The following is a 15,015-nucleotide window of genomic DNA, read 5'->3' on the forward strand; positions in this document are numbered from 1 at the left end:
ACAGAGACACAGAATATAACAGAAAAAAAAGGATGAAATACCTTTTAAGATATGGGATTTCGTGATTATATACAAACAAGGTTTAGATAGGTCATCTGAACAAAAAAAATATACAAACAAATAATTATAGTGACAACTAATAAGGAATAAATAATCACACGTTAGCTTTTAAAGAGTAGCGTGGGAACACAGCATTAACATCACCTGCAGATGTGGAGGAAGGCTGCACAGAGAACACATTTTTGGGGATCATCACTAAACCTAAAGTACAATTTGGGAAATGCATACTTGATTCATTAATTTTCCCTCAGCTTTAATGATGAATTTATCAATCAAAAGAGTTTGATATTTACTTTTAAATCTCTTTAAAAATCATGACAAATTAAAATGAGTTTTTAAAAATAGGTAGATCTCCTAACACTAAAAATGCAGTTTACAATACAGCAAAATTAAATACAGTAACTATTTTAAATAATCAATTAAGGTTGCTGCTCATTTCTTTGATTTCATTTAGCATTGATCTAACTCAGTCTGGAAGGTTACATTCATACAAGTTTACACAGCTTAATGATTAACTATTTTGACCTGCCAACCTTACTGTGTCTGTGGCAAATAGTGTAATATACAGAGTTCAGAAGTCTTGGTATGCTCCCAGGAAAAAAACAAATTCCAAATCGCTTGAAAGTGAATAATTAGGATAAAAATGTACACTATCAAGCTCTTTCTTTTTATTGCTCCTCTAGTTATTTCTTCCAGAACTGACCAAGACTATACATCACCTGATTCTGTATCTCCAGAGCCAAAATCAAGATTTGCTATGTTAGATGATGTAAAAATTTTAGCCAATGGCCTACTTCAGTTAGGACATGGTCTTAAAGACTTTGTTCATAAGACTAAGGGCCAAATTAATGACATATTTCAAAAACTCAACATATTTGATCAGTCCTTTTATGACTTATCACTGCAAACCAATGAAATCAAAGAAGAAGAAAAGGAACTTAGAAGAGCGACATCCAAACTGCAAGTCAAAAATGAAGAAGTAAAGAACATGTCACTTGAACTCGACTCAAAACTTGAAAGTCTCCTTGAAGAGAAAATTCTACTGCAACAAAAAGTGAGATACCTGGAGGACCAATTAACCAGTTTAATTAAAAATCAACCTCAAATTCAGGAACACCTGGAAGTAACTTCACTTAAAGTAAGTAGAAACTAAAGAGCATGATTATGCTTTCAATGTGGATCTTTTCAAAAAAATATTTTAAGACATGCTACTTGAAATACTTAGTTGAACTGCTGAAACACTATGCTTTTCTAATAAAAAAAAAAGCCTCCAGGAAATAAATTTTCCCATTATAATTTCAAGCTGGTTTTTGTTTCCCTAACATTATTTGTGAAAATAATTGTTCAGATGAAAATTACAAGTCAGTTAAGCAATGAAATTTAGAATATTAAACTATTACAATATTGTGAATTACTAGAGGCAAGTAAAAAGCTCAAGGAATATTAACTTATGTAACTATTTTATCTTTAAAATGTATAAAAGTAATACAGTAAATGGAAAACAGTAAAATGCTGGGGGTTTTTTTCCCATGTAATTGAAGTAGTTTAAAGTTCAGGAAATCAGATTTTAGAGATGGTACAGTTTAAACAAAAAACAAAAATAGAAGTATGTACGATGTGAAAGAAGCATGCAAGGGGAAAAGGCTTGCCAGTATTCATTTTTCTAATATACTATTAGTTTAAAAAATTAGACTGTGACAGTGCTATAGGAAATTAAAAAGTCTAGTTTAACAGTAAACAAAGAAATCTCTAACCAACCTACAATCTATATCCAGACTTTGGTAGAACAGCAAGATAATAGCATTAAAGACCTTCTTCAGATTGTGGAAGAACAATACAGACAATTAAACCAACAGCAAAGTCAAATAAAAGAAATAGAAAATCAGGTAAGTCAATATCTTAAAAATAGTATGTCCAATCTTTTACATAAAAATAAGGTTTATGAAAATATGAACCCTAAAATTATTTACAATAATTATAGATGGACAATGAATAAAAGGATCACATCAGCATGACTATTAAGTTTGCAGGCTCTGAAGCTAGTAAACTACTTGGATTTGAATCCTGGTTCTAAAACTTGTGTGACCTTGAATAAATTATTTAACCACTCTCTCAGTTTCCTCACATACTCTAGATAGACAATAAGAGAACCTGTCTTATAGGATGGCTGTGGGAAAAAAGAAAGAATTCACACAAAGTATATCCTCAATATAGCAGCCAAAGAGATTCATTTAAAATTTAAATTACACTGTCTCTCTTTGTTTGAAACCCCACAATGGCTTCACATCTCACTCACAATGGCCCAAAAAGACTTGGATGATTCTTAATCATCTCACTGACTTCATTTCCTCTACGATAGTCACACTAGCCTTTTTACTGCTACACAAACACATCAAACAAGTTGCTATCTCAGGGCCTTTGCCTATGTTGCTCTCTGTCTGGAACGCTCTTCATCTTGGTATTGGCACGGCCCACTCTTATTCCCTTTAGGTCTTTCTCAAATACAAAATTCTCAAAGAATCCTTCCCAGACAATTTAATCAGAAATTAAAATCCCCTACACCCATGCTTGAAACCTGCTACCTCTTTCATTACTCTCTTTTTTCTCTTAACACTTACCTTTATTTAATATAATATATATATTTAGTTATTTAGTCTGTCTGTCCCTGCACTAGTATGTAAGATCTATATGTACAGAAGTTTCTGTCCATTTTTTTAAAATTGCGGTAGACCCCAAAATATAGAACACTGTCTGATACATAGTAAAAACTTAATAAATATATGCTGAGTTAATAAAGGTAATGCCACATTTAGTACAAACAAGTCAATAAAAACTTGCTGTGATTAATATTATTATAATCATTAGAAGCTACATGCCTAATAATTAAAGTTTAATACACAACAGTATAATCTACAATATAAATAACTGGCTAGGTGAGGAAGGGAGAAACCTGTTTGCAATAAAGCCATGCCAAAATCTAAGCATTCCAATATATAGTACCATAGTTCAAAAATATTAATTAGTAATAATACTATTAAACAGCCATTCAGGAATTTCAAAAATAATACAGACTTGAAGAAACTGGTTAAAAAAATAGATGCCAAGGACTATAAAACAAATATTATAATTTCCACCAAACAAACACATTACGTTTTAGTAATTTTATGACTCATAATTTTAGTAACCTATTTTTGCTAATTTATCAATCATTATTTAGTAGGGTATTTTTGCTAATGTCCAAAAAGGGGTTTTTTCCAACTAGTTTTAATTTCCATAATTTCCTTCTTACCATATGTTATTTTTCTCCTTTTTCCTACATATTTTACTATGAGTAAATGAATCTACTTACAAAAGCAAAATGTCACTATTATAAAATGGTATACATCTTGTCTCGTAATAAAATGTATGAAGAATTTAAAACAATAAATTTCTAAGTTGGAAGAAGCCGTAGATCATCTGACACAACTTACTCAAATTTAAATTTACAAACCAAACTCTAAAGTTAAGTTACTCTAAGATCACAGTCACTTAGTAGAAAAGACTAACATACAATAAGTGAACTTTACAAGAGAGCCTAATGAATAATATCCTAAGAAATGCCATTTATGCTGACATCAAAAAACTAACACTATTAACACAAGATATTATATACTCTGCTTTTCTCAAGTCATCAATAACACAAACTATCAGTGAATAAATTGCAAACCCAGCACAACAGAAAATGAAATATTGAATATATGAAAAGCAAACAAACCTGCCAATTTGCTACCTCTACAAATACATTTACATGTCAAAAACTAACAAGAAAGCAACCGTGTTCAAATTACTATTATTATATCTTAAGACCTACAACTGAGAATTATGAAATTTGAAATCTGCCTCTGTCACTGAACAGAACATATATTACATTCATATAAATAAACAGAACATATTAAAATACTTTCAGCAAAGTCTTTGCCTTTGCTCTTGCTGTTTTTTGATCAATTTCTGTTTTTTGCCTTGGTATCTTTCTCTGTTTTTTGAACTCATTAAATAATGTGCCTGATTAAATATTTTGAGAACAGGAAGTCTGTATAATATGTATAGCATTATTTATCCCTCTTACCATTGAAAAAATAATACATTATGAACTCAGATTTCCCCTAATTAAATATTCAAATTTTTAAAAGTAGATTTGTATTCTTTTATCAGTTAAGAAGAACTGGTATTAAAGAATCCACAGAAAATTCTCTTTCTTCTAAACCAAGAGCACCAAGAACTACTCCTTCTTTTCACTTGAATGAAACAAAAAATGTAGAACATGACGGTAAGATAATTTGCTGGGTTTCTGTCTTGAAGCTGTTATTAACAAATTTTTCTTCTATCTTTGACATTTCCATCAAAAATCCCTATTCTCAGGGCCTGTTCTAGACTAAAAGAGTAAAGAGATACATTCAACAAATATGTGTCAACCTAAACTGGATCTTAGTGATTTTTTTTAAACCCAATAAAACATTCTTAAGACAATCAGAGAAATATGAATATAGACTTGCTATTAGGTAATAATCATTAATTTTCTTAGATGGAATAATGGTATTACAGTTATGTAAGAGAATAATATCATGTTTAAGAGAGTTGAAGAGATGCATGCCAAAGTATCTAAGGGATTAAGGGTCATGATGTTTGCAAATGACTTTCAAAAAGGACAGTAAAATTCATATTTGTACATATTTGTTTATAAAGCAATAAGGTAAAATGTTAACAGTTGTTGAATATGCATGGAAAGATTATGGCATTCTCTTCAAGGTTTCTACTTTCCATACAAAAAGCAAAAAGATGGGGAGACAAAGTCTCCATTCTCAACCAAGCTTCAACAAAATGATATATTTTCAAAACACATTTATTTTTAATGTAATTCATAGAGAAAAAAAGATCTGTTAGTTTCTTCTATATATGTTCACTCTTTCCATATTAATCTGTTGACAACCTAGTACACACCAAGCACTATACTAATATCTCATATGTGGAATTTTATTTATGTTTTTCCTAGGTCTAGGGGAAAGGGCACTTAAAATTCTCATTTTGTCGCTTTCTCAAAAAGAAATCAGTTTGGTAATAACTATTTGATATTCTTCGTATAACATGCCATCTAATAAAATGTTTTAGCATAAAATAATTTTTCAATAACACATTACTAAAAAAGGCTAAAGGCAACAGTCACAATTCCATAGAATTTCAACTAAAATCTCAAGCTCTGAAGATATCATTCTTTACTAATGCATCTTATGTAATAACATTTTGTTGATTCAGACATTCCTGCTGATTGTACCATCGTTTATAACCAAGGCAAACATACAAGTGGCATCTACTCCATTAGACCAAGCAGCTCTCAAGTTTTCAATGTCTACTGTGATGTTAAATCAGGTAAAACCAGCCTAAGAGAAATAGACAATAGTAAGTAAGCTAAGGTTACTCACTACCTATTAGTAAGACTAATTCTCTTATTTTTGTCCTGAATACACATAAAATAAAATATATATAACACAAGTAGTTATATATATCTACATCTAGATATATATCTTTAGTACATATATTTGTACTAGATCTAGTACATACATTTGTCTTATTTATATATTTACTTATGCATTCATTCAATGATCTCCATCTTTTTTTCTAAAAAATAATCTAAAATGACTGCTGTCAACAAGTTTATTAAGACAAATTAATTGGTTGCCCTTCATTTAACTTCTTGGGCCCACAATAAATAATAAAATATTACCATAACAATGTTAATAACTACCTTATACAGCCACCAATAAAAACCAAACAAAAGAACTATCAGCATCAGTCTACTGAAAATACAATTTGTTCATTATATTCAGGTAATTCATGGACATTAATTCAACATCGAATAGATGGATCACAAAACTTCAATGAAACCTGGGAAAACTACAAGTATGGTTTTGGGAGGCTTGATGGTAAGATGACTTCATACATTCATTCACTTGTTAACTAAAACATATTTATTAAAAATTATTACTAAATTATTATAAATTATTTTCAAAAGCCCATTGTGGATTTGGCATTAGAAATACAATGAATGAGGAACAGTCCCTATATTTCTTCTTAGAAATTATTAGCAAATAGTTACACATTTGTTAGTATTGAACTTATTACAACTGTCTTTTTTTGAATTATACTTTCCATAATTACATGTCTGTTCTATGTATATACTTATCACAATTTAATTGGATGGCTTCTGATTATCATAATTATGATTTTAAAAGATAATTTTTATTTAAAAGTACTATATGTTTCAAATAAGTAGTAAATGCTATGAATGAGTTACAAAGAAAACCATCCTTATCAGTGGTCACTCAGCTTTCTTATTAACATTTTAGATAAAAACTATTTGGAAGTTGAAAGGTACAAAGAAGCTGTCAACTGTCAGATCGAAACAAAATGTTTAGATTTCAATTATTTAAATATTATAAATGTATATTATACAATGTGTGGTTTAAAATAAATTTAGGTAATTCAATGCAAATTATTAAATTTTGATCACAAAATAAATAAGGTAAAAAATAAAATAAGCTAAATAAAAATAAGATAGAGGTTTAAAATCCAAAAAGCACATTATAAAAATCCATGAGTTATGCCACGTACTCATTCACAAAATGGGTAACATCCATTATTATGGCAAGTTTTTATTTATTCAGGAGTATTTGACTACTTAAACGATTTTAGATTCAAACTACCAATTAAATCCCAAACTAAAAGGTATAATCAGTGATATGCTTTGTAGGCTCAAGTCTTCTTCTAAGAGTGACAGTCCAGAATATTCATTTATTTCTTCAAGGAAGTAAGCCATTTGTAGTTTGCAATTCTTAAAATGAAACATACTGATTCAACAGCAGTAAAGAAATTCTGACTTTTTTCCCTTAAATGTTTTAATAAAAGGGATAATTAAAGAGAGATTAATTTTGGTAATTAAAGAGAACTGTTTGTATTTCTGTTATGTTTTTCATTCCAAATAAAATTTTTTAAACTACAGCAAAAAGTTATTAAGAATAATGCTTTTTATTTAAAAAAATTTTTTATTTCCTTCTTTTTCTACAAGGAAAACATATACACCAAGAAAATATCAAAGGCCAAGACTACATGAGAGGAAAATAACATTATTATCCAAGTCTCTAGAAATACTTAACAAATCTCTTCATAGTATATGGGTATTAAAAAAAAAAAACAGCTGATTATAAAGCCAGTATATATAAGGACCCAGAAGTTAGATAACATTTTACCAATGACCAGCCCTATAAGTATTTATAGGGCTGGTCTAATAGGTTTCACCTGTGAAATATGCCTGATAATAGCCAGTTTAGAAAGGATAATCAGACTCTAGGTAGGTCCATTAATATTTTCACAGTTGTTGTCAATAAAAATGTTTTTAAATATTTTAAGGAACTCTAAAATAACCAAAGGATTCAAGATGAAAACAGGCTACTTACAGTGAAAAAACAAAAACTCTCAAAATAAATGGTCACTGCCTCATCTACAATTAACAATCCACAGATTTCTACAACTTTTTTTTTCAGGAGAATTTTGGTTGGGTTTAGAAAAGATATACTCCATTGTAAAGCAATCTAACTATATCTTACGAATCGAGCTAGAAGACTGGAAAGACAAGTATTATACTGAATATTCTTTTCACTTGGGAGATCATGAAACCAACTATACACTACATCTGGCTGAGATTTCTGGCAATGGCCCCAAGGCATTTCCGGAACACAAAGACTTGATGTTTTCTATTTGGGATCACAAAGCAAAAGGACATTTCAACTGTCCAGAAAGTAATTCAGGTATCCTCTTCCTAATATCAAAACTTTATTTTCATATCTTCAAAATATCTTTCCATAGTAATAGCTAGTATCTTTCAATGTCAACTCTTTAAAATATGAATCCAAAATAAACATTTTCTCTATACATAAATGTCTCGTAACATATATGGAAATTTGATTCTAGTTCAATTATGCATTTTACCTCTAACCTTTCTCAGATATTTTATTTTTGATCAGATGTATGAGACATATAAGTCATTTAAAATTGGTAACTATGCATATAACTGAAGATGTACTCACAGGGGAAATATAATAACAGCAACTATATATGAGTCTGTATCTATTAAACTGTGTATCTATCCTTTTTAGGAGGCTGGTGGTGCCATGATGTATGTGGGGAAAACAACCTAAATGGTAAATACAACAAGCCAAAAGCAAAAGCTAAGCCAGAGAGAAAAGGAGGAATATGCTGGAAGTCTCAAGATGGAAGGCTGTACTCCATCAAAGCAACCAAAATGCTGATACATCCATCAGATTCAGAAAATTCTGAATGAACTGAGGCAAATTTAAAAGCCAATAAATTAAACATTAAACTCATCCCATATTACAACAGTTTAGAAATCCAGTATTAAACTCCTAATAGAAGGCTTAGAAATAAATTCTTTATATTAAAGCCACTACCAACTTAATATTAAACATATCATCACATCACTTCAAAGAACACCATTTACCTTTCTCGATCAAAATTTTATGACCATCATTTATTCATATATTTTGTGATGTGTGAATCAAATTTTAGAATTTGATTCTAAATTTTAACCAATGGATGAAATTTCAAATAACCATTCTAAATAAACAACATTAAAAAAATTTTTGTTTAAAGTCATGTTAGCTAACTGTACAACTTCCTCAGTTAAAAAAATACTTTTCTTGCTAAAATTCTAAACTTGAATAAATATAAAGAATAATTGTACAATTCTTAAATGATGTAATTTCAAAACTAAAATTAAATAAGTTGAGAGTACATGTGAAAATCAGTAACATGGATTTTAAAATTGATACTAATTTTGCAACAAAATAATTTGGAGTATATGTTTGGTATGCTTTATTTATGAGGCCAAATGAAGCAGGATGAAATACTATATTGAAATAGGCTCACTCTGTTAAATATAGTAGATCATAACTGCTAAATCATACTGACTTTAAATATCAAGTTATCATTGTACTATATTTGTTAACTTGTCTGGACTCTACACATATTTTAACTCCTGAAAGTGAAAGTCACTCAGCCATGTCCCTCTCTTTGCGACCCCGTGGACTACACAATCCACGGAATTCTCCTGGCCAGAATTCTACAGAGGGTAGCCGTTCCCTTCTCCAAGGAATCTTCCCAACCCAGGGATGGAACCCAGGCCTCCCTCATTGCAGGTGGGTTCTTTACCAGCTGAGCCACCAGGGAAGCCCAAGAATACTGGAGTAGGTAGCCTATCCCTTTTCCAGCAGATCTTCCCGACTCAGAAATTGAACCAGGGTCTCCCGCATTGCATATTGTCTGGACTCTCTATGTATTTTAACTCTTAATGTCGTGAAAAACAAATAATTTTAAGGGGATCTTGTCAAAATACAGTAAGAAAGAATGTGTTTGTGGCATCAAATTAAAGTTTAATAATTTATTTCCCTTGGACACAGTGTGAGTCTAATACTAATTTGGAGGTTTTCAAAGAGAATTAAGAATCATAAAAGTTACTGAATGATTAAACAGTCTGAGGAATGTTAACATTTCAAAATTCATTAAAGACTCAGTCCTCTAAATTACAGACATTTACATTCTTGTAGTTTTTTATTGACATCTAATAGGAATATGATTATGCTATTTCTAATTTAAATAATTTAAATTCTAAATACTCAAGGATTATTAGAGGATATTCTGACCATAATATCTTTTGTCAGTATTTATTTTTTTTAAGTTTCTAAACAAACCATCAAAGAGAAATAAGATCTTGAATTAAATTCAATTTTTAAAGACTAATTTTTTTTAAAAAAAGAAAAACAAGGATAGTGCCGAAGTTATGTCATCATTGTCATTCAGTCACCCAGTCATGTCCAACTCTTTGCAACCCCAACGATTGCAGCATTCCAGGGTTTCCTGTCCTTCACCATCTCCCAGAGCTTGCTCAATGTCATGTCCATGGAGTCAGCAATGCCATCCAACCATCTCATCCCCTGTCGTCCCCTTTTCCTCCTGCCTTCAATCTTTCCCAGCATCAGGGTCTTTCCTAATGAGTGGGCTCTTCCCATTATGTGGCAAAAGGATTTAAGCTTCAGCATCAGCATTAGTCCTTCTAATAAATATTCAGGACTGATATTTAGGATGAACTGGTTTGATCTCCTTGCTGTCCAAGGGACTCTCAAGAGTCTTCACCAACACCACAGTTCAAAAGCATCAGTTCTTCGGCATTCAGTCTTCTTTATGGTCCAAATCTCACATGCATACATGACTACTGGAAAAACCATAACTTTGACAGGACAGACCTTTGTTGACAAAGTAATGTTCCTGCTTTTTAATATGCTGTCTAGGTCAGTCATATCTTTTCTTACAAGGAGCAAGGGTCTTTCAATTTCATGGCTGCAATCACCATTTGCTGTGATTTTGAAGCCCAAGAAAATAGTCTTTCGCTGTTTCCATTGTTTCCCCATCTATTTGCCATAAAGTGATGAGACTGGCTGCCACGATCTTCATTTTTTGAATGTTGAGTTTTAATCTAGCTTTTTCACTCTCCTCTTTCACCTTCATCAAGAGGCTCTTCAGTTCCTCTTCACTTTCTGCCATAAGTGTGGTATCATCTGCATATCTGAAGTTACTGATATTTTCTCCCAGCAATCTTGAGTACAACTTGTGCTTCATCCAGGCCAGCATTTCTCATGATGTACTCTGCATGTAAGTTAAATAAACAGGGTGACAATATACAGCCTTGACGTACTTCTTTCCCATTCTGAACCAGTCTATTGTTCCATGTCCAGTTCTAACTGTTGCTTCTTGACTTACATACAGGTTTCTCAGGAGCAGATAAGGTAATCTGATATTCCCATCTCTTTAAAAATTTTCCACAGTTGTTGTGTCCAAGTTATGTAGTGACTCACATTAATCAATAAATATTCACCATTAGGTATTTTAAATTGTTCAGTATATACTTTTAGTATATGACACATTCAAATATTTATGATCTATGTGGATCCTACACAAATATTTTGTTCCAAAAAATACAAAAGAATAAAGGCAGGAATTAGTTTTCATTTTCAGAACCACATTTAAATTGTCAAAATAGACCTGTGAAAGCAAGAGTGCCAAAACGGCCTTTTTTCCCCCAAAAAAGTAGGAAGCTTTCAAATGCAAAATAATGTTATTTAATATAATACTTTTTTCTCTGTTTTCCAATTTTTAAAAATTCTCACACAATGTGCTGTATTTTGTTTCTTTCAGGAATACTGAGTTTTTTCCTGCGTATAAAGCTCAGATTAGAAAGAATTCTGTTAGGAAAAGGATTTTTTTCCTTATGCTTCATAAAATTATGTCCTTCAGTTCAGTTCAGTTCAGTCGCTCAGTCGTGTCCGACTCTTTGTGACCCCATGAATCACAGCACGCCAGGCCTCCCTGTCCATCACCATCTCCCGGAGTTCACTCAAACTCATTATGTCCTTGGTCCTCACTACCTTGCCAAAAGGGTTCTAACTGCACCACTAACACAACTGTCGAATCCAGTGACCTCTCGGTCTACATTTCCTTTTATTTCTTTACTATTTACTAATAACAATATTCTCTTCTCAAACTTGACCTTCAGTTAGTTTGCTTCCACATGAGACTACTCTCCATGTTTGCTTTTGTTCTGGCTGAGCCAGCGCAGCATGCAGATTCTGCACTTCCTCTGCAGTAGAAATGCAGAGTCTTAACCACTGGACTGACAGGGAAGTCCCTGAGTCCACCTTTAATGCATTCAGCACTGTGGACCCACGTAAAATATTCAGACCTCAGAAATTCTATCTGCTCTCATGGATTCATTTATTTTCCATGAATAAATTTCCCAAATCAACGTATCTCTTTCTTTCCAGTTCCCCTTCTTCCCCTTCTTCCACTGCCACCTGCCATTTCTCCTTTTGATATCCTATAGCCTTTTCAAACAACTTATTAAATAACAAATCCATCAAAACCTTACTGCTTCTGCTGGTCCTCCCTTTTACTTTTTCACCCTCTCCTCATTTCTTTATATATCTTAATGGCACTACCATACTTCCAGAGGATTCACAGGACTGCCAAAGGGTACTAAGAACCCCAATTCTAAAGGGAGATCTATCATCATATGATAACCTAGTTTAAGAAAAATTAATTACATGGCTCTCATGTCATAATATAAGTGGTACAGTCTTCCTGTGCTACCTTGAAGTATATACGGGACCTTACCAAGCAGAAAGGTTTAGGGAGGCATTCTAGAAAAATGAAATGGCATTAGGAAAGTGGACAATGGGGTTTCGAAATAAATAATTTATTAGATGTGAGGGTTTGTGTTGGGCAGGAAATGGTTAAACAAGTATTTTGGGGTCAGGTTTTGGAAACCCTGAACACCTGGAAGAGATTTGGATCTTGCTTTGTAGGCTTATGCACCTCTAACTGGGGTACACATTCTTATGAGGGCACAGCTAAATGACAAACCCAAGTCCACGGGATTAACATGACACATCTACCAGGAATATCACTTTTTTATTTTAGGGAGGAAATAGCTATTTTTATATGAAGTGGATTTATGAAGTAGAAAATAGAATTCATGTGCAATTTTAAGGTAAGATTCTTAGATTTTTAAGATAAAATCCTAATAATAGTCTAATCTTTCTCTTTCTCCCTTGCCTTTCACTTCTCTTCATTCATCAGCTATTTGTAAAGCCTCCTCAGACAACCTTTTTTTGTTGTCTTTGCATTCTTGCATTTCTTTTTCTTTGGGATGGTTTTGGTCACTGCCTCCTGTGATGCTTCTGAATTCAGTGCTGGAGAAGACTCTCGAGAGTCCCTTGGACTGCAAGGAGATGAAATCAGTCAATCCTAAAGGAAATCAACCCTGAATATTCATTGGAAGGACTGATGCTGAAAATGAAGCTCCAATACTCTGGTCACCTAAAGCAAGGAGACAATTCATTTGGAAAAGACCCTGATGTTGGGAAAGATTGAAGGCAAAAGGAGAAGGGGACAGCAGAGAATGAGGTGGTTAGACAGCATCACCAACTCAATAGACATGAATCTGAGCAAACTCTAGGAGGTACTAAAGGACAGGGAAACCTGGCGTGTGCAGTCCATGGAGTCACAAAGAATCAGACATGACTAAGCAAATGAACCACAACAAAGCAAAGATAATCTCACTTCTTCTACAAATATCCTAGTAAATGAAGGCTTTTCTCTGAAACCTTGCAGCATCACTGTCTGGACCCCTTCAACTGGCACTTAGCAATTAAAGACAGAAAAATAAATCTGGCAAATTATAAAACTAAAATAGTGAAAAACAGTAGCAAAAATCCCAAGAGCACCAAAGATAGCTTATTTACTTTCTTTTAGTGAATTACTACAAAATGTCTATACCAAGAGGTTACACTGAACTAGTGTAAATTTTACTGAGAGCAAGTATATACATTTCTTGTGTCAGGGTTACTTACTGTAGTATAATCTATTTACACCCTGTCAATCTAGTGTCAGCATATTTTCATGCTTGTACTTTTTCTTCCTAATAGCATAACTCATGGTAATCGATTAACTTATTCATTAATAAAAAATGCATTCATGAATCAGTATTTATTGTATATCTAATTACTTCTTTATAAAGCCTGTTCAAAATATATTGCTACATATTCCACATTCTGTTAGAATAATCAAATGTCTTTTTTTCTCCATAAGAACCACAAGCATTGTACTTATCCATTTACTACTAAGTGATCATCCAACACAGTTCTGAAAATGGAAAGAAAGTAACCAAATGTTGGCCCTTTTATCAAAGTCCAAAGTGTTTTCATGGAAAATCAAACAGGGCAAAATTACTCAACTGGTGTGAAATGTGCAGTTCAAGGTCATAAAAATAAGATTAACAATCTCCCTAGTAAGCCTTTATAAAATGAGGTTTCAATGACATTTTAGAAAATATAAAATCAAAGATTCCATCTCAAAGATAAAAACTATTTTTCTAAATTCTTATGTGTAATCCTAAGGACAATCATACATCTAACAACATGATTACGTTTATTTGACAAAGCAATTACCTACAACCTTAAAGATTAAAGACTCTGTTTATTTTTAAATAAGCAACTAAGCCTAACACTAATGACTAACTTTTATCGAGCATTTAATATGTGCCAGGTACTTTCCAACACCTTAATCCAGGGAAATACTGAAGGTTCTTAGTATAATGAGTAAAAAAATACATCGGAAATAAGAACTCCATTGCAAAATAAATGCAAACAGAATTTCTAGGAAAATGGTGAACAGGCTCCAAGACAACAACTGTACAGTAAGCCAAATGAACCTTGAAAACTTCCTCTGCCATACTAACTTATAATTTAGTTGCAAAGGGACTAAGGAAGGTACAAGAGAGGAAATAATTTGATGGATTTTACTGTATTGCAAGAAGTTTTACAGAGATGACAAGTATTTTTTTTTCAAGGTTTATGCAAATATATGTATTTTTTTAAGAGGACATCAGAGTTAAATCTTCACCTTCTATAGCAATCACTAGATATTTTAATTGAAAAAGAATCAAGAAATAGCAGCATGAACATGTGATTTAAAAACAAGGAGTAAAACAACAAAAGAAGGAGCAAAAATTGATAGGCCATAAAGTCACTATTGACAATAGTGACTGACAATAAAGATTAGATATCAAGGTAGGGAAAGGATGGTTGGAACAAGATGAAGGACCTTTGTTTTTAATTTTAAGACTTATGGCACAAAGTGAACTCTATACTCATATAATATGTTTAAAATCTATATATGTAAATAAATTTTGAAAGATAAATAGAAAAATGAAAGAAAAGACCCTTCAAAGTCCCCAATATTCATTTTCCCTGTCTCTGAAATAATCCAAGTAGAAGAAAGATAGATACACACAAG

General features: G+C 32.1%; 2 protein-coding genes across 10 annotated transcripts in view; one reads left to right on the forward strand and one right to left on the reverse strand.

The window, feature by feature from the left end:
• The window catches only part of DOCK7 (dedicator of cytokinesis 7), a 195,388-nt gene that overhangs the window by 112,140 nt on the left and 68,233 nt on the right, over positions 1–15,015 (reverse strand). The gene's annotated exons all lie outside the window — the stretch shown is intronic.
• On the forward strand, positions 704–8,462 carry ANGPTL3 (angiopoietin like 3). The gene is given in 8 exon segments (XM_055403350.2): positions 704–1,198; positions 1,836–1,946; positions 4,252–4,366; positions 5,350–5,463; positions 5,922–6,017; positions 7,635–7,898; positions 8,247–8,425; positions 8,427–8,462. Coding segments are annotated over 8 exon segments (1,410 nt in total).

Source organism: Moschus berezovskii, chromosome 4 (assembly GCF_049115385.1).
Source record: "Moschus berezovskii isolate FMDL1 chromosome 4, NW_MosBer_1.0, whole genome shotgun sequence".
In the NCBI taxonomy this organism is placed as follows: domain Eukaryota; kingdom Metazoa; phylum Chordata; class Mammalia; order Artiodactyla; family Moschidae; genus Moschus; species Moschus berezovskii.